At 40.0% G+C, this 21,840-nt stretch overlaps 1 protein-coding gene across 1 annotated transcript in view; it reads left to right on the top strand.

Moving 5' to 3' along the window:
• Positions 1-21,840, top strand: part of sorcs3a (sortilin related VPS10 domain containing receptor 3a) — a 358,459-nt gene that overhangs the window by 200,139 nt on the left and 136,480 nt on the right. Inside the window, exon 4 of the mRNA XM_078270418.1 lies at positions 11,811-11,969. Coding sequence (XP_078126544.1) covers positions 11,811-11,969 — 159 coding nt within the window. The remainder of the gene's footprint in view (positions 1-11,810; positions 11,970-21,840) is intronic.

The following is a 21,840-nucleotide window of genomic DNA, read 5'->3' as shown; positions in this document are numbered from 1 at the left end:
CTTGACTAACTGAAGTCTTGATGAATCCAGGATAATACATATGTCCACATCACTGATTCCAGTACAACAACAGAGTCATGCCATACATGTCATAGAAAAACTGTTGTCATTCACTGATTATCTTCAGTGTTGCCATGTTGCAGTTTTGTGATTGTCTTTGGTAGGCTTTTGATTTGATATTTACAGGTAGGGACGTGCTAACATGATAAAAGGCAAAAAACAATCTCAAGGGAAAAGGGCACCTGCACACTGAATAGATGCTCCCAAAAAGACATATTAACATTACGTCTAAATAATTCTATTTATATATTTATTTATATGATTTTTTTCAGGGAGTTAAGCAGGTGATCACACACCAGTGACTGATATGGAATTGATATCTCTGAGTTTCGTGTTGCAAATAATTTCAGTATATGGACCTTCTTGGTTTTCACCTGATAAAGACGTAATCATGTCGTAATTGTACTTAACACATTTTTTGGGAGCATCTATTTAGTGAGTAGTCACCTTTTCTCTTGAGTCTTGTGATTTGCATCAGAAGGTCTTGAGTGTCACTGACAGTAGCTTTACATCGATTGAAAAAAATGGCAAAAAGTGAAGAGGTTAGACTTATTTAGTGAATGAAAACAGTATTTATTTCCTATTTCCTATGTGTCTTATAACATAGAATATAAAGGTAATTCAACTCCTCAAATATTTTTACAACGCTTCTATTTCCTGGTCATTATTTGTTTACCACCTTTTAAATGAGAAATGATGGTATACAGTTTATCTGGGGACACGATGGACTTTGTGTAGATTTGTGGCATTGCCTCCTTCCTGCATAAGGATTTTTCTGGCAACTACCAAAAGTGGAATTTTAAGAATTTCAGGCCACAAAAAGAGACAAATGAAAGGAGAAAACGAGAAGAGAGAGAAGAGAAAGAAAGTCTGAGCATTGCCAGCTGCCAACCATCTGCCAATGTCTTTAATCTGCCCCAGAGTTCTGTCGATTGCTTTTCCTTTCTTCTTCTTTTCTGACATTCTAAGAATTTAGTTAACAGATCAGGCTGTGGTTTGCATTGAATTTTCTACCATCTGCTGCAATTTTGTGTTCATTTTATTTAATGAAATAATAGTCTAAGAAACCTTCCCATCCAGCTTTCACATTAAATGAATTGAATTGTGAAGGTAACTGATCAAACCCTAAATCTGAATCCAAAATAAGCCCCTACACTTTTCTGTACTATGATTCACAACTCATACTATCAGGCAGTAAATGGGATGTGCCCTGGTGTGGTGAACTTCATTTATGTGATTAGGGGTTTTGATTTTCCGGGGGGGTGGGTGTGCGTTGGACTTTCAGGTCTACATATCCCTGCCTCCACTGAATTAGTTGTATTCCTGAATGTATGTTGTATGTTATACAACATACATGTATGTCCACGTTGTGCTATTTCATTCTGAGATTATTTTCCACTGAATATTGAAGCTCATAAATAAGTGTTTTGGCATGGCTAGCATATACATGGTATTGGAAGGGGGATTTAATTCCTGGATGTTTTTTTGTACATGATCTGAAACCCCCCCCCACTTTCTTCACAAATTGCACCGTGCATGTGATGCTCCGAGCAACAATTACAACGATAAACAAATGGAATTGTGGCCAAGAGGTCAGAGTGCTTTAAGCAGCTCAGTCAAAGTACACTGTAAAACATTACTGACCCATTTAGTTCTGTCCACTTATTTCTTATTTTTAAGAAACAAGTTGTGGATTTTGAACTCAACTTTATGAGTTTTTGAAAGTTAAACTTGCATTTATTCATTGGGTCGACTGTTTTAATTTTTTGTCAGATATGTATGTGTTGATTGAACTTGGGTATGTAAGTTAAGTTATCAGTTGAAAAAAAACGTGTGTGTGTGTGTGTTGCGACAAAAAAGAGTTTCCTTTTGAGTTTAAAATAACCTTTTTTCTTCTTTCACGGCAAAGTTAAAGCATGGACGCAATAAATGAATTATACACCGCAGATAAGTGATGTAGCCTATTTACATTTCAACTCAAATATAACGCGTGTTGTTGCACTAGAGCCCCTCGGTGGAGGGAGAACCTGTCAACGGCTTGTGAATTGTGAATTTGGCATTTCACTCTTCTCAAATTGAAATGGAAAGTACTTTTCAAAAGTCAAACGTTTAGCTCCACCCACATCTAGCCCAACCCCGATCTGCGTACTGCAGTCAGGTGCAACTGGTTCATTGGCTGGTCAATTCCCATGATGCAAGGCAGTAAATATAGTTGTGTTAAAATTTGCTGAAATGTTTGCAGTTTGTTTGAAATACAAATGTAACTTTATGAATTCCGTTTATTAAACATGTCTGCTTAGACTGTAGTGTTTTGTTGCCTGGTAATTGTCATTGTTGTGCTGGTTTACATTTGTAACCATGAGTTAAGTGACTGTTACGTAATAGGCTTCCTTCAGCCATTAGGCTGCTGTGCGTCACTTCACTAGCGGCCCTTTTATGTCAAGTGATGCAAGATCAGCGGCTTTAGAGGGGCCCCTATTTCGCACGGGGCCCTGGGGCGGCCACCCAAGCACCCACGCTATCACCACTATAAATGTGGTTATGTTGTTTTAACTTGAAACTGTGAGTTGTAATAAAGCAGGAAAGTATGTCTGTTATACTAGGCAAGGAAGGTTTCTTGCATTATTAAAGAAAATAAGTTATTTGTTTTAACTTAAAGTATGTAATAAAGTAATAAAAAGTTAAATCAAATAAAAGAACAACTTTAACAAAACTAGAACAATGTAGTTACATCAACCTCATTAACTTTAATTTCTACGTTGAAACAAAGGCAGTCTTCAAGGTGAACTTCGATTTCCAAGTTAAATACCATGAAATGTCTTACAGTGTAGGAGACTAGTCTCCATCTGTAGACTAGACTGCCTCAAGGCTGTTTCCACATCAATATTCTGTATCTAGGAATTAACACTATCACAAAAAAATGCTAATTGACCCAGCTCATGTTAGCATTCCATTGACTATTCTAACAGATTGTATGCATAAGGAGGAGCTGAAGTTTACACAGCGTTAAACTGATGTGTTGCTCTGGAAACGCAGAGCTGGAGACAGTAACATAGTTTTACAGGGAGCTGGACATGACAATTAGAGGCATTCAGTTGCAATAAGTCATACCTTGAATATTGTCAAAGGAGTGTGTCTGAGTCAATGTAGTGTCTGAAATCACTAAATGGCAATCAATTAGTAACCGTTGACTACAAAATCAACATTAGATATTTCCCATGAGCATTATATTAAAAACAATATTCCACATGTAACTTATATGTAGAAAAAGTACCAGATAATTGTTTTAACTTCATAAAGTAGGTCTGAGAAAAAAAGATGAGCTTATTAACGCGTAAAGGGAGACAGTGAAACTTTTGAAAGAAGAAATAGGCTAACAAAATTTTCTTCTTGCAAATGAAAATTTGAATTCAAAAATGATAAAACTGCACACTTGCTCAATAGAGTTGGGTGGATTTCCGGTTTCCCTGGTCTGGTCCGGTGTATGAAGCTACAGCGGTTTGATGTGATGCGATCCGGTTGTATCGACCTATCAGCGTCACGGCACTAAATCCAACTTGTATTGCTAGCAGTGTTGGGCAGTTGCTAATACAACTACTTCATAATAGCGACGCTGTTTTCCGAATCAAATAGCTTTTTAGTTGCTTAGCTCTTTTATTGATCAAGTAGTGCGGTAGCGTCCACACAAGCTCCGCTTCCCCGAGCATTCTGAGGCTCAAGCTCAGCAGAGCTTTATGCTGCCGTCTGAAAGAAAACTGCTGAGGATCATTGACGCCGCTGTCAAACACAGACATGGATTTTGTGTATATGGATGCATAATCAAAAAAAGCTCCGATGTAGTAAACTACTTTTGCCATTGTTGCTGTAGCTTAGCTTGCCACATTTATTTGAGGTCTAACGTTATGTGTAGTGAAGCTTAATTTAATGTGGAATAACAGTGTTCAGTATGCAGACTTATTGTTTCTCCAGAACACATCTAAATAAATGAATTCACAGGCGAGAAAGAAAGGGTTAGGACCCTAACCCTCGGACTCAAGGATCTATACAACTTTAAGCTAAAGGACAGAAGCAGAATGATGCGGTTAAGAACAAGTCACGGCCACTGGATAATAGAGATGAGGGTTTTCCTGCTATATGACAGTTGTTGTAAAAGAAGAGGAATCCATTTGTCCAGGTTGACCTACCTGGTCAGACAAACGATGAATAAATAAAAATATGCATGGCATCAACAGACGTACAGAAAATAACTCCCCAGTTGTGGAGCTGCTGGGGTTCATCAGCTTCACTTTTCCAAGGCCGAGCCAAGGTAGTGACCCTGAATATGTTTGCATGGCGTGGGAGTTAATGGGATCCTGGGACTGTTGAGCTAAACCATGTCAGGGTGAGGAACAGATCATAGCAGCGCTGATTACTCCTCATGACTCACTCTTCCTGCCTATTTTTATGTGGAGAAACTGCAATTCCACATCAAGGGCATAGCAGGAATGTAGTCCATAAGGTTATCTCTGTTGCTCATGTGAAGCATATGTTTTTTTTGTTATTACAGTTACATAAGATTAGATCAACTTTGTAACACCCCAAGGAGGAAAAAGAGAATTCACACTCATACAACACAATATGCTAGATAAATTGCCAGTACCCTAATTTAGCAGTTGCATTACATGATCAGCGCATGTGTCTTGGATATATTTATATTTACATGTATATCTTGTAGGGGTGACCCCAAATAGTCTACCATTTAATCTAAGGAGCCTGATTCGCCTGCCAATCTCACAGTTGAATCGTCGCAGTGTCTGAAAATGTGGTTATGAAAGAAAGGATCATTCCATTCGCGTTTATTGGGGTGCTAAATGTCTGGTTTTACATAGAAGTGCTTGGTTTCTCCCAATAAATCATGATAAATAGCCTAGATGTTGTTAGTGGTCCCCTGCACTCATTTTATAACCAGAGGGGATCGATCGTTTCAGGCAGTGGTACCCAGGCTGAGGAATGCACTAACGCTCTCTTTACGTTGTTCATATGCTGTTGATTCTTTTAAAAAGTGGTTGAAGACTTGTCTATTCAAACAGGCTTTAAGTTAGACAAGGGCTTTTATGGCTGGCTGTTTTTGTGTACCTATGTTTTCCTTGTATTCTTATGTCTTCTATTTATCATATTCCAATTTCTTGTATAGCACTTTGTGATTTTTATCTGTGAAAAGTACTATATAAATACATTTTACTTACTTACCTACAATTTTGGTATAAATATCAGTAATAGACTTTATACAGTCAGCCTATTAATATTACTATTAACGACAATTAGAAGTAAGGGTACTCATGTGGACTCAGTACTGGGGAGTACTGACCCATTTCAGGGACTGACACTAAGAACACAGTTCTGATATCAGTTTCAAAGTAAAGTCAAGATATTTGATATGTTTTAAACTAATCTACGTAAAAGAAAATCCAGCATTTTATTGCGTGCATGTTCTGGTGTAAATGAGTCATCAAAGCCAAGCAGTAGTAACAATCTCAGGAGAATATTGTACTCCATTAGGTTGACCTCTGGCTCTGCCCATGGGCCGATTCCCCCTACGCACCTTATCTCTAATCTAATTATTTCGATTAGCCATCCTACAGATGGATGAAAGCTTGCCTGACCGCTGCCTACATTTCTTTGTTGCCTCCTTGCATCTTGGTGACCTTATTTAGCATCCGCCTGTGTTTTTGCGGATAAAGGAGCAGTCTGGATGCCTAATCACTCACTGTAAGATAGAATCGTCTGCTACTCTTTGAGATATTCCTCTCAACAACTATAAAGGGATCGTTACAGTATATGTCCACTGCGACGATTCTGGAAACATATGTAAAATTTTGTCCCTTAAAATGTCCAAGAAAAAAAGCTAAGAAGCTGTGACCTTTAATGTCACATTACAGATTTGAATGATAGTAATGACATTTAGCACAAGGCCTCTGAAAAAGACACTTCCCATGAATCTTCTCTGCTGTTTTTTGATGTCTTTTTTCCCCGAGCTCGTTGCGCACTCAGTCCTTGAACACTTTGATTGAACGGCTGCTAGATTGGGTTCGTTTAAAAAATAAAGACATGCACATTTTAAAATGCCATTGAGGTGGCACAGCAGTGGAAACATGATAGCTAGCTGTGGATGATTAAGTCTTGATCCATGGTTAATGAGCGTATTGCAGCGACGACTCTCTGGTAAAACCTTAGTCTCAAAGACAGACTAAGCCCAATTGATCTGGTGTGACGTGATTCATTTGCTGCGGGGTGTCTCTTTCCCTCTGTTTCTGATCCATACCTCCACTTACCTCATGATCCAACAACTACCGGCTTCTATCTCTGTGCTCCAGCTCATGCACAGCTCAACTTCAGGCTGATAAAACACAACGGTTATCCCTCCAACCTCTATTGATTTAGTATTGTTACCCTCCTCACAAACGCTGCTTGCACAGTGCTTGCTGTGAGGGAAATGTTAATCAACCCTCGGTCACTCACTGTGATTTTGGAAGTGAGTTTTTTTTTAGGGTGATTGTTTTAGTAGGCGGGAGAGAAATTGGCCACATCTCCTATTCCTTTGTATCGGCTTCGAATTGGTTGTGGGTTCTTTCTAATCACTGAGGCGACAGACAGAGACTGGCTTGTTACAATAATGTGTAAGGTTGGGAAATAACGGGGCTGTTTTCACACTTACATGGTGGTAAATGAGTAAAGTGAATGTGACAATACTTTCCAGGCCCCATTCCAGGTGTTGAAAGAGTAAATTGCTGGCCTCGCTGAGTCGAAGCCAGAGAAAAGATCAAGTAAAAGCACTGCAATTGACAGTGTTGGGAAGGCTTTGCAAATTTCAATTTAATTCTATTCATTTATTCATTTATTTACAGTGTCAAATAACAACAGGAGTTATATCAGGACACTTAGAGGAGGTCTAGACCACACTCTATAATTTACAAAGACCCAAAAAATTCCCACGAGCAAGCATTTGGTGCGACAGTGGCGAGGAAAAACTTCCTTTTAGGCAGAAACCTCGGACAGAGCCGGACTCTTGGTGAGTGGCCATCTGTTAGAACACAGAGACAATGATACAGACATACATGATATGATTCATAACAATTATAGCAGTTGCCATGATGCGCCGTGGCACTTATAGTAACAATAAAGATAATAAAACTATGACTAAAAATAATAGTTGTCGCAGTGTAGGGCGTCGAGCAGGACCATTGCAACAGCTTCCAAAAATGATCCAGGTGCCACCTGAACAACCACATCATTACTTCACACTGGAAGAAGTTGAACTACAGCAAAGCTACCCGAGGGAATCTAGATTGGTTACCTAAAGCTAGGCCTACTTAGAAAAGGTAGTTCAAACTACTTGGTAAAGAAAATTGACACTGTATATGTGATGCCAAATTATGCCAGCAAAAAATGACACTCAATTGAGTTTATTGCAATAAGTGCCCACTTGTTCACATTGTCATATGCACCAAAAAGGAAAAGAAATACCCCATTGATTGATAGCATGCAGTAGACTCTTATCCCCCCTCCCCTCCTCTCCTTAATCCTTGACTATATACCTACTCATTGCACAGACTATATATCCTGAACTTTTGCACATCCCTCAACATTTTTGCACATCCTGCACTAATCCATACAGCCTCTTTTTTTCTTAAAGTTAAATAATAATAATAATAAATAATAATAATAATAATAATAATAATAGTGTATACTTTATTAATCCTGCAAGGGAAATTACAATTATTATTATTCATTATTTAACAATTATATTGTACATATTTGTGTCTGTATTTATTGTTTCTTTCATATTCATGTTCTGATTGAGCAACTTGACCATTTGTTGACAAATAGCAATAAGCAATATGTATGACTAATACACCAAATATAATCAAGTTTAGATTTACAAGTTCAGATTCAAAACATTCAAATCTATAGTCCAATATTCTTCACAGGTGAGCTGACGTTCCAGCTACCTTGGAAGGATGGCGAAGGATTGTCCCGCCCTACTCTGCCTTAATCTGCCTCTGATTGGCTTACCGTGGTACTCTTACCCTAACTCCTGATGCATCATGCCTTCACAGCAGCAAGGATGTTTAGTTACAGAAAGAAGCAATGGTAAAATACATTTAAAAAAATAATTCATTTCCTTTTATGGCCCAAAATTGTTTGTTGTTTAACTACTTAAATCACTATGAAAATATGAATATTGTCGAGCTACCAGCAAGCTACAGCAAAATGTGAAGGATATAGTTACATAGTGAACATAGAGAGGGGAAATGACACTCATCACTGAGCACAAGGCTTAAATACCATGATAGGTTTAAATATGAAACGTACACTACATGCATATACCTCTTCAAGGCATTTCTACTTTTTTATTTAACTGAAAGTCCTGACATTTGACTCAGAATAAGGCATGGCAAAATGTAATTTCCTATTCACAATGTACTCTGCTGCTCACTCATATAGTATTATAGAATATGATTACTGTTTAAAAACTGTTAATTACATCTGACAAGCGCCAAAAACACGGTCTTGGCACAGCACAGTGACGGTGACGGGTAATACATGGCAAAATTGGCGAGCGGGCCAGTGAGGTATCCAGGTTGAGAATGTGCTGCCTGTTTATTGGTGCTTAATGAAAAACAATTTATCTAAATCACCACCAGGGAGGGTTCCTGGTTAAAGCTCTGGAAAGAGGCCTAGCATTTCTGTCAGTGACAAATGTGCTGCTGTTTTTCCAATACAAATTGAATTGACGAGAGAAAACAGCCATTTGGGCCACGAGCGAAGCCACGGCCCACAATTCCACCTCAGAATCCTTATAGAGCCATGGGTGTCGTAGTTTAAGACTAAGAGATAAACATTTGAAGCTGTACCAGTCCATATTTTCATGCGGATAATGGAATAAATGATGAAGTGTAATGTGAAGGGGTTTGATCATAGTGACACACCCACAGATAAGTATTACCCCACTCTGCAGTTCCCCTCAGCTCTACAGTTTTCTGGACCATAAACTTGACTCTCATCAACCTTGTTTTCAGCCAAAAAGGTTTTTGGAACTACTTGCCTACCACCAACCAGCAGGCCTTGTTCAGACTGCCAGCCCTAATCAATTTGTTTTGGCATATCTAGATTGTATCCAGATTGATTTATAGTCAGCATTTTTCTCAGTACGGACGCTCTGGCCACTTAAAAATCAGATGTCAAAGTGTCACTCGTGTAGCCGAAGGTTATGAATTGTGCCGATACTATAACATATAAATAGCTTAACATTATGCGACGTCAAGTCCAGAGTGAGTGAAAGTACTGAGCAGATGCTGCTACTATCAGAGTGCTATGGAGGACATTATGGGGGAGAACAGCAGTCCGTTTTGGGACTTGAAAGCGTGATTGGAGGGCGAAATGATGGACCTCCGTGGCCAGTGTGTTTTTGGCGTTACTAAGCTTAGAAATGCCAGAGATGTTCACAAGTCATTTTTTGGAAGTCCAAGTCGAGTCTCAAGTCTTTGAGGGGCAAGTTCAAGTCAAATCTCAAGTCTCAAGTCTCTGGCCATCTGATCTGTCCCTAACACTGTATTGTTAAACCTTATGAATTCAAAGCATGTCCTGTAGCTCCATCCAGACAGTCCAGTATCAACATCAGCTGTAGGAGACTTTATGGGGTCTACTTAACACATCACAACACAACTAGACCTCTGACCTGGTGAAATATTAACCTAAGTCTGTCACGTCATATGGATACAAATATAAAGATACAATTTGCCTGTTCCCAGCATTAGCACAACACTTAGCAATGGTTAGCTTGTTACCTGTGACGATATATGCTAAATGTAACGTCTCTTTCACATTATCAAGTGACTGACCTATCTGGGTGCATTTTGAGATGCCTGATGAAGTCCGACGTTGTTGATCCAGCATCATTTATCTTGGTGCCACACACCTTGCATGTAGCTGTTGGCTTACTGCCACTGTTTACCAAGTTATTGAAAGCTAAACTAACTACAAAAGGAACAACTCCAGGAGGACTTGGTGTCACCATCGGCAATGCATTTTTTTATATGTGAGTTTGCGCACATAGGCATAGCACATGCGTTACGTTACACATTATGGCAAAGGGCAGGGGATATGAGGCTTGTCATACGTTTCCCCAACGTATATGCGCCAATAAAAGAAAATAGAAATACATGAATACATTAAGATTTAAAAAGCAATAATTGTATAAAAGCATTGTTGACTAGTCTCAAAGCTCGAGTCTCAGTCAAGTCTGAAGTCAGCTGTTTGTGCGACTTAAGTGCGACTCGAGTCCGAGTCTCAGACTCGAGTCCCCATCTCTGGTGGAGGCCCAAACAGAGTTAAAAGGATAGTCTGGCTCAACAGATGTACATTGCTGTGATAAACCCTGACTAAAGCCTAAGTTCACTATCTCCGCTACTGGGGCTTAGTGCTGCCCAGGACAATTTGTGATTGGTTTAAAGAAGAACCTATATATATATATATATATAATACCTTTTTTCCCATATCCCAGAATAGATAGGCCGTGTAGCCAGACCATACTGCAGCGCTGACACAGAACTGTAGAGATAGGTCTGGCAATGCGAGACTGAAAGGAGAGTAAATATTAGGACAATAAAGCTTCTCTATGTTTTACAGTTGAAATGATAAAGGCACTTGCAAGGTAGTACAACATGTAAAATGTAATCACCCTAGTATAGCATATAGCAGCAAATACAGTTTAAATGAACACTTCTACTGATTTATGTGTAATAATGCAAATCCTTACTTTAACTATTTAGCCTACAAAATTGGAGAATATTGAGTTAAATGTACTGATAAGGGATTTTCTTCTACATAACATCATGTAACCTTAACAAATGTATTCAACAGGATAGTCTGATTCCAAGAACAACTTTGTTAAAATATATTACACGTCTATTTACACACCTCCTCTTTAGTCAAGGAGGAATTGCTGTGACTATTTTATCTGCTTCCACAAAGACTATAAATGTCTTTACCTGAAGGAAATAGGCATTGTGGAATTCCTGTTCTTATTGAATTCAGTAATAACTGTGATAGCTCTGGCAGAAATATTCCAAGCATGAAATTAGAGCGGCTACCACTGTGGTGCTGTTAAATTTGAAATTAGAATGTTTTCTGGGAAGGAGAAACTCTAAGACAGGACATAGGACTAGCTGATAAAGAAAATAACAGATTCATACTTGGCTTCTTAATACCTTGTTTGTACAGCACTTATTATTATTATTGTAACCAGACTTAAAGCTCCATCACCTTTCTGTAAGATATTGAGACAATGTCTTTGTATATTTCTTTTCAACCCACCTGTGTTCTTTTTGGTCAGATCTGGTCTTCTTGCCGTGAACAACCTTGATCTTATTTTAGAGAGAAATTATGAAAACTCCCGAGTCTTCACCTCAGAGTGCACAGGAAGAGCCACAGAGCCATGGCAACAGAAGCGCACAGAGTCACACTCATGAAATGAAGTTGAATATGTAGACGAGCTGTTTGCCAAGAATAAGCCTGCTGTGTGCCAAAAGGGCCAGGCCTTTTTTCTGCTGACAGTGCTCCTGCCTCTAACATCTCTCTTCTACCTTCTCATTTCCTACCTCTTTACACAAACTCACCCCCCAATCCTTTCCTCTCATGTCTTCACAAACTCATACCTACACTCCCTGGCATGTGTGCACACTCTCCTTCTCCTCCCTCTCTCTTCTCAGATTATGGTGTTGACAGATCCAGAGTTTGAGAGCAGCGTGCTCATCAGCTCTGACGAGGGTGCAAGTTACCAGAAGTACCGCCTCGCTTTCTACGTCCTGAGCCTTTTATTCCACCCCACTGAAGAGGACTGGGCCCTAGCCTACAGTCATGACCAGAAGGTGAGATTGCGTTTGATGTCATACTTCCTTTCTGTCTGTCTCTATCTTTGTGTTGCCCACAGTACATATTCACTGGGGACTGTAGTTTTCATCAATACAGCAGGCTGTTCACATGAACAATTCGTATGTATCTCTACGAAAAGTAGTGCACTGTAATTCCCATTTTGTTCACCTATTTATTGCTGTATGCATCACATTGCCTGCTGCTGTACAATAGCATGAAGCGCCACATAGAAGGGAGGCCTAGGTCATAAAACACAACTCAAGCAGGGAGCGGAAGTTCATGTCCAGTTGAAAATATGACTTTCACCCAGGAAACTTGTGTTCGTGTCCCAGTGTTTGAACCCAAACCATCAATCATCATTGAATCAAACAATCTTGTTTCTAGTGGTTTTGGTGTCTAAACTTAACTGTTGTCGCTGCATAACTTTTGTCGGCTAAACTTAACGGCAGTGGCCGCTGAAAGGACCGTCTCCTTGCGGTGCCCTGTACCCGGCTCACAGTCACCTTTTGTCAGCTAAACTTAACTGTAAAGACCGCTAAACTCAACTGTCATGTGACCGGCCGGCGACAAGAATTATGTGCAGAAATTAACATATAATATCGTACGAACCCATTCAGGAGAAAGCGTTGAATATAGGTAAGTACCTGATGGTAGAGCATTCATTCACTTGCCAAATATGAATTCCAAAAGAGTGGTGTGAGCCTTTACCTGAAATGAAGAGTCAACCAGATCTGTATTTGAGATAGCGCCTTTATTTCTATATCCTTAAGGAGATATAAATTATCATATTTTAGTAAGAACCCTACTGGTTTTCTGATCTGCTCCCGTTTGCAATGTAGAAATGATTTTGGTAATGTTTTCTGTCAATGCAAACTAAACACTTTCTCCGTTGTTCTACATCAAAACCCTGGGGCATACGACTGAATTCACTAGGCACAGCCAACTGTCAGCAAGTTGTCAACATGTCACCATTTTGTGATGGATGTTGGATCAAAAAGACCTGCAGTAACGCTATGTTTTTTATATGTCCTTATAATTTTCTTTTCTCTGAAAGAACTGTGTAATTTGATATTTATTACAAGGAAAATAGAGACGATGTTCGGAGTTTGTTACTTCAGTTAGTTGTGCTGAGTTTAAAAGTGTCACGGTTAGGGAGCAGGTAGGCTGATGCAGTTAAATAATTTAATAAATCAAAGGCTACAAAAACAGTACATCTAGTCACTTTCAAAATCTCCAAACATCAACGAAGGCGAACCAACAATGAGACAAGGGAACTAAATATACAAGGGTCATTGAACACAGGTGGAAGATATCAGGCAATTACAAAAGCAGGAAAACACACAAGGCAGGAAGTAAAACACAGCATGACACATTAGAAGTGAACCTTCAAAATAAAACAAGAAACAGACTTAACAAAAACCCTGGATGATGACAAAAAGAGCTGTCAACCAATTTAGCATTGTATTTCTAGTGTCAAACTCATAATGGACAGTAAAAATGAATGCAGCAAAACCAGCTTCATATTATAACGAAATAATTTTTTTTCATTTTGAAGAATTTATAGGAAATGAAATGTATTTATCCACCGTTTTACAGCCGTTCCTTTGATCGGCTTCTAAACAGCAGCAGCAGAAGTTGAATTCAGGCCGCTGCGACAAGGACTGAGGCTCTGTATATGGGGCGCACACTCAACCAGGTGAACTAACCAGGTGCCCCTAATTCAGGTACTTTTAATTAAACTAAAAATACAATTATGATTATTGTCTACTGGCGGTCCCCGGGGACCTCCATACCGCTGACACAGCCGCCTTTGTACAGGCTACCACGGGGCACAGAGCTCCAGAGAGCCAGGGATGAAAGCAGGCGGGCGGGTGTCACATCTGTGCAGTGCCCGGAACAAAAACACAGACACATCGTGGACAGTATGATATTAACATCCCAAACACACAATTCACTCTCAGTGGTTTCTGTGACATGAGAAATACACAGAGCTACCTATAGCTCAGTCATGGACAAAGCCAGTTACAGTTAAGTAAGCGGTTCCTAATGTGGCCCAGGACACATTCACATACACACTGTTAAGAAAATGTCGCCCTTAAAGCCTAACTCTCACCAAAATACAAGCTAGGGTCTTTTTGTGAATGTACCCGAGTCAAACTTTAGTTTAAAATCATATTTAGGCCAGAAGTGCCACTTTTAAGATTCACCGTATTTTTGTTTTTGGGTCAAATGTCCTTTTGAATGGGAGTGCTAGGGGCACTTTTATGCTAGCCTCAAAATATCTATTTGTAAAACACCTTAACGACACCGGTGACCAAGATATCCTAAATCTGTGGCTACTTGTTTAGATATTGACTCGTTTTGACTGCCGAGGTGGTAGCAGCCGGAAACAACCAGAGCTACGGTGAGTTGTTAAAACCTTTCTTTTTAGTAAACTCTGGGTACACAACCAATGTTCTCAATGCTGAGTTCATGTGTAGAGCCCCTGGTGATACTTGGACCAAAGTCTCATGTTGTGTCGAGCCTTCTTAGTGTTTTACAAATAGATATTTTGATGCTAGCGTAAAAATGCCCCTAGCACTCCCATTCAAAAGGCCATTTGACTGAAAAATGAGAATACGGTAAATCTTAAAAGTGACGATTTCGTCCTAAATATGCTTTTAAACTAAAGTTTGACTTGGGTACATTCACAAAAAGACCCTAGGTTGCATTTGGGTGAGCGTTACGCTTTAAGAAAATATGAACCAGACCACCACCACCTCCGAATGTGGTCTGAGTGGTCGGATCTCAAAGGTCCTCCTGGGTGCATTCACACCTGTACTTAGAGCAGTCCACTTGTGATTGGATCACAAAGGCCCAGGTGTTGATGAAACATCTGTATCGCCCCCTGGTGGCTGGCTGCAATATAGGTGATAAATCCCGCCCCCTTAATGTTAAAGGATGTACACAGATGGGTTCTGTCATTTTAGGTAGTTCTTATCACGCTGGTGTTGGTTAGTTATTTGATGCTATAAAAACGGGGTGAAACACGCACCCGGCACCACCAGGGTGCAAAAGGGGGCTTTGTCCCCCCAATTGTATTTTCTGCCCCCTTGTTTCAGCATCACATCCATAAAACGTACAAACACAACAACACAATTACTGCAGTAGGTCTCCATGGCGTCTTTATTGCAGGGGAATCTCAACTACTAACAATGTAATCCTATCTGCGGTGATAGTTGACACAAAGAGCAACTGCTCCAGCCGTCCTCTCACTTCATTAGTATCTGTCTATGGCTTCAACCCCCTTATAAAAGCCACTGTGCTGGCCCACAGTCGCATAGCCTAGCAACGACTTTTGACAAGGCTGCTGCATTATCAGAAGCTAGAGGAAGCTAGATTTGGACATGAGTGATGGAGAATCGGTCAGGGAGAGATCATCGCAGCACAGCCGCCCTCAGACGCTGACAGGACAGGTGCTTACAGTTACAGTCTAGGGATAGACATCCTAGTTAGATGTAACTCGTTTAACGTTAACAGTTTCTAACGTTAGCTTACTGCACTAGCTAATCTATAAATATTTTATTCTTTAGTCTCGGCTCCGAAGTGTGTACAAGCGGGAGCACACACTGGGAGAGCGCAGTTGCAGCCGTGTGTGTGTGTGTGTGTGTGTGTGTGTGTGTGTTAAATCTGTAATGAAAGAGCCTAAAGCTCATAACTGACTTTTAAATACTTTGTCAAGTTGTACTTATTATTTTTTAAAAGAGATAAAAAATGGACAAACTGCTTCAAGAAATGCCATATTTGCGAGTGCTGACCCTGGGTAAATTAGTTCATTTTAGCCTACTTTATGAAAAAAAAAAAAATGCCCCCTCGCAATTTTTACCTGCCTTGGTGAATGGGTGGGACTTTGATACCGCGGCTCCACCGCCCAATCAGTACTGCGCAGACTCTGGCTCCAAAATGACAAGATGGCGGTGCCCATAGCCGGGACATTTTGGCTTCACTTTGTACAGTGGTAGGGAGTGGCGACGCGTCGTTCATCTTTAGATACAGTCTATGTTCAGGACAGATGTTAAAATCAGGTCTCGGGGCGGCCTCTAGCTCACCCAGTAAGAGCGTACGCCCCATGTAGGCTGAGTCCTTAGCAGCGGCGGGGGTTCAAGTCCGACCTGCGGCCCTTTGCTGCGTGTCATCCCCCATCTCTCACCACAATTAAGGGAAAAGCCCCAAAAAATAAACTTAAAAAACAGGACCTTTAATGTTAGAATTTTTCTGGAAAGAGTGGCTCCATTTCAAATAATAAAAAAAGTGAATATTTATTCATGTTTAGTTTATAATTCGAAACTTTATTTTTCATATAATAAATTGCACTCTTGCCTGGAGACTATGTGCACATTTGTGTATTCAACTGACCTGGCACATTCACTAAAATACTCTGGTTTCAGGAAGCTTATCATTTAATTGGAACGATTTAATTGTCTATATTTTACTCATAATTATTGCCACATTACATGGTTATTTAAAATGACCTTATTATTTTAATTGAAAACTTGGTTCTTTCATTGTGAAACATTTGTAGGACGTGTATAACAAATCAGAATGCCTTCATCAGTGAGTGAAATGAGTATTTCTGTTAAAAAGAGAAGCTCACAGCCACAGAGTGGTGATATTATTGGACTGATGGAAGTGATGGAAATGCACACAATGCACCATGCAAGCCATTACTGTAAAGGTACTAGTAATTTGTTTATTGGCCCTTTTTTCTTAACAGAGCAGAGACTCTTATTATTATTAACTCTTATGTTATTATTAGAGGCCCGGCTGTCACTGTATTTGAGTTAGAGCTTGTATTTCAGAAGTAAGTAAAAAGTTTATACTACCTTATCCAAAAAACACCAGTGCCTTAAAGTGATTCTCAGCCTCCCATTTTCCTTACAAGGTTACTTTGTCACACAGTATGGAGTTCTGCACACCATGTTCGTACAGTGCTCTGAGATTGTAGCCAGCAATGGTCTGCCATTAAGGTCAATGACTCTGACCTGACAGCCAAAACCATCACCCTGCAGGGGGGGCATGGTGCAGGAGGCTGATGATTGGTGAACAGTGGTGGCTGTATCAAACCTGTCAACGATAAAGCTTTGAAAAGCTTCTCACCGCATGAGCAAATGTCAGGGGCTTTCTTGGCAGTGGATTGACAGCAAGTAAGATGTATTTCTGCATCAACAGGTGAACGATTTAGTATTTAAATCAACAAATGGACCTGTAGATTGGGTTTACTATATTAAGCTTATCCTATTTACTTTATCAGACAAAGACCAGGAAGTGAAATGACCTGAAACGAGACAATAATAATTGAGACATAAACATGAAACAAAACAAAACCTTATGAGTAGGAGCTAGACATGACAGTCGTCCTCTGTAGTTTCACACATTAAGCATTCAGTCACGCAAAGCAAAAAAGGGATCTAAACTTTCATTTGAGCTCCACAACTTTGCTCCGGCATTAAAATTCTGCTGCTGCTCTTTTAGACTGCACGAGTAACTATTAAGATGAACAAGGCAGCCAGGTTCAAGAACTTCAAAACCCTCTGAAGTCTAGGGAAGGAGCAGTTGAAAGAGAGGTGCTGTCTGTCTTCAGCCAAAGTTCTGGGCAAAACAAAATGATTCTGATGGATTGCAAGGAGTAAAAACTCTTCATCAGTCACAGCTGTTATATTATTCCAAAAACAGTCTTTCCTAATGTTAATTAAAAACAGCCCAGAGCAGCGTACATTATCTATAAAAATTACAGCGTATTCATAATATGAGGTATGCCCGACTCGCCCATGAAATAGACTCACAAGATCAATGGTGGTAACAGCTATTGATCTCGCTGATTAAATACGTCTCAGTCATGAAGGTGGAATATACATCAAGCAGCAGAGTAGAAAGTTCAAGAAGGCGGGGGCGGGCTGAGACTTCGATTTGGCAACTCAACATTAACAAGGAAGTTGGGGTCAGTGCGTGCAATGAAGATCAGTTATTATGAGGATACAATTAATGTGGATATAATTTGCATAATCACGACGACACCTTGGCACCCAAAGAGAAAAGGCTCAGACATGATTATCACCTCTGTTTGGCCCATTTTCATTCCACTCCTGCATGTGTTATCCACATATGGCAACCACTTCCCGGGGGGCTGCAAATACAGAATATGTTCTTCATCTAGTTAGTTAAAAGGGGTTTACACAGATATTATCGGTCGCTTAAGTCCACCTGATCTCCCTCGCAGGCCTCGACACTTCATCTCTGACTGTTGAGCCAGCAGCGAGACGCTTTAATATGCTCATTTTCAGCTTGTAACCGGCTAATAGTTTTCAGACTGGGTCACTCTGAATTTAATCAGCTGTAAGTTGGTGCTTAGCTGTGGATGAGTGTAGCCCTAAGGGACGTAACTTGGAGGCAGGAGCGAAACTCTTCAGTCAGACATCAGAATGCATGTCAGGACAAATAGGCTGGAGTGAAGTATTTTGTTGTAATTCTTGATTCCCTTTTATGGCTTTGATTATTATTATTATTATTTATTTTGTATTACCTTTCAGGTCAGTCCCCTCCTTGAGTAAATTGAGGTATTTTTAGAATGTAGAGCTCTTGGTGACCATTCCAGGCTCTTATCTCTTGACTGTGAGGGGTATGTGGAGACAATTACTCATTGATGTAGTCCCAAGTTGGCTTCTGAGAATAGGGCCAATGTTGGTGCTGCCAAGTCAGTGAGTTTATGTAAACAGGCTGACACAGAAAGAACAGTAGAGTGAAGACACTCCACACAGAATAAATAGGAGTTGTCTTATTTAATTCCCTGTGAACCGTCTGAGCTCCCAGGAGACTGGGTGTTACAGCATATTGCCGTAAAAACCTTTTTTTCTTTTTCACAAAAGCCCAGACAAAAACCTAATGTCCTCACTTATTCATGACACACATCCTCGCCCTGTAGCTGACGTGAAAACTACAATATTTCTGCTACTGTATTGGCAGATAGCCTATTTAGTAACATTTGAGGGATAGATAGGATTTGAAAAACAGGAAGAAATGAGATACATAATTCCTTTTTGTGTTACTTGCAGTGGAACTGTAGGGATTGACAATGAATATGAACGCCTCAGCAAACTTGAGAGACAAGGCCGTGACTCTCTAATGGACTGTGTAGTTATTACTGTAACACATCCAATAAATGCATCAGAGACACAAGTGCAGTGCTGTACACTGTAATCAAACGTAGTTTGCAATCAGCTATTTCCTTATGTGAATTTCTGACCTATGACAGAATCATTTTCCAGCTAGCATTTGTCATTAATCATGATTATATTTATTACCGTCACTATGATCCCCTATATTCCTTGTGTTGTTGTTATTAAAGAGAACTCCAGCCCTTTATTATTGCGTTTCCATAAAGTTGTGAGTGATAGATTAAAGAAGAATTGGTGCAGCAGTGTCCAAGATATCCTGACTTGTATCCCCTAATTACACTTCCAATATTGCAACTTAATAGCATCTTGGGGTGGTGATGGTTCAGTGGATATGACACATGCCTTTGGTGTGGGAGATCTGGGTTCAATTCCCACTGTGACACATCAACCAATGTGTCCCTGAGCAAGGCACTTCACCCCTAGTTGCTCCAGAGGCGTGAGACCTCTGACATATCTAGCAACTGTAAGTTGCTTTGGATAAAAGCATCAGCTAAATGACATGTATTGTAATATTTTATCAGACCCACAACAAACACCACACCCCAAGTCTAGCTTTTCTTTAGCCAAGACTAAGTGTTTACAGCCTCGCTAGCAGTTTTTTGAGGCTGTACTTAGGCCCAGCAGTGCTTTTAGCAGTGCTAAATGCTAACTTCAGCATGTTAACATGCGGACATTTAGCAGGTATTATGTTTACCATGTTCACAACCTTAGTTTAGCTTGTTAGCATGTTCATTTTTGCTATTTTGCAATAAACACAAAGTACATCTGGGGCTGATGGGAATGTAATTGGTTTTACAGGTATGTAATCATAAAACTAAGTATTGGACAAATTACATTTTTGACCTGATGATGGCGTCAGATGAAACGTTAAGTATCACAAAAGTTATTAGAATTCATCCTGAGGGGAAAGGAATGCTCCCATTTTTACCCCAAATATTGGATGGCAATCCACCCAATAGGTATTAAACATTTCTATAAAAACCACAAAAGTCAACCTCAGGGGACCACCGAAGCACTTATTAGGGTACATCATCTGGGAACCATGAATTCTGTGAAAATCTATATTGTTGGCATTGATAATTGATGATGATATTTGACTGGATATGTGAAAACTTAAAAACTGTTCGCTCTAGATCAAAGGTTCAGGGGATCCCCAAGACCTGTAAGATTCATCCTGTGGGAACCATGGATACCTTGATATCTGCACCAAATTTCATGGCAACACAGCGAATAGTTTGTGAGACATTTTACTACAAACTCTCTGGGGATCATGGACGTATACATACTTGCATGGAAATTCATTCAATATTTAGCTAGTGTGGCTCAAAGATGTCTAGTCTCCAATCCCAAGCCAAGATAACCCCTAATGACATCATCAGGATTATTTTCTCAGACTTACAAAGCCACAGAAGACATTACACATCTGTTTTCACAACCGAGTAGTAGTTTCAGTGGCCATGATGATGACATGTAAAACTGGTTCAATGCACCTATTTTCTGCGCTTGCTAGTTTACAGTCATATTATATTCATAGCATTTTAAATAATTTGGGTTCAGCTTTTCCACAAAAAAAATCTGTGACTGATATTTTTGGGATTTTTTGTGTTGTCTGCCCATGTTCTAGAAATGTGCCTGTCAGGCACCGTTTGTGACTTCCCAGCACACCTCTGAACAGCGGTCTGCCGCACGCGAGCACACAGACACACACACAGAAGGTGTATTTCCTGCTGGTCTGCTGCAGTCAGTTTGCTGCAGAAACGCAAGTTGAGCGCTGACAAATTAAAATTCCCCATCCTCACATTTCCTTTTAAACCGCAAGCAGCAAAAAAGACACTTGCACTTTAGAGAAACTAAGAGAACCACCGGTGTACATTCACACCGCAAGTGTTGACTTTAACGAGGACAGAGGCTTTTATGGTTCAGCTCTAACCTCATAAAGACTCATCCACACGGACATGTAGTGCGCATTCATGCTTCACTGCAATTGCATTATCCTAAGACGGTACACAACAAACCCTCGGTCCAGGCAAACATTTCATTTGTGTTTGTACTGGAGGTGCGGTAATCCATTAAGGCTGAGGCTGCTGTAGCAGGGAGAGGGTGTCTCAGTGGCTGCAGCAGCTTTATTACTGAGTCTGAATTTAAACACAAATGGGATTCAACCAAGTGAGTTGGCAACCTGCTACAGACGGAAGGATTAATGTCATTAGGCAGGTGATGGATGGCTCAGAGTCAAAGAGTAATAATACAATAGATCATGACTAAATGATCATAGTAGGGAGCTGTCTTTGGCAGGTTAATTCTAGATGGTAGAAGAGGTATAGAGCTTATCAACCTGGTTTTAGGAAAAAACATGTTTTATTCATGATGTCATGGAGAAGCACTACACTACCCACAATCCTAAGCGTAACAGTGATGTCTCTGATTGGTGGGGCTCACTGTCACTATGGAAATGTTAACCACACCTGCATGCCTGTGAATGACTAATGAGCTGCTACCACTAAAGTCCATGATCGTTTCTGTACACAGTCTTGTACCTTTGCCTTTTTTTCTGTTTTCAAAATGTGTTTTGAGCAGAATCAAATGTTTTAAGGTCCCAAATCATCTGGTAGCTGGTTGGCTTGGTTCCAGGCTTGAAACTTGTTATATAAGCATT

The sequence above is a fragment of the Sander vitreus genome, chromosome 2 (assembly GCF_031162955.1).
Source record: "Sander vitreus isolate 19-12246 chromosome 2, sanVit1, whole genome shotgun sequence".
In the NCBI taxonomy this organism is placed as follows: domain Eukaryota; kingdom Metazoa; phylum Chordata; class Actinopteri; order Perciformes; family Percidae; genus Sander; species Sander vitreus.
This window is presented reverse-complemented; position numbering and strand designations above follow the sequence as displayed.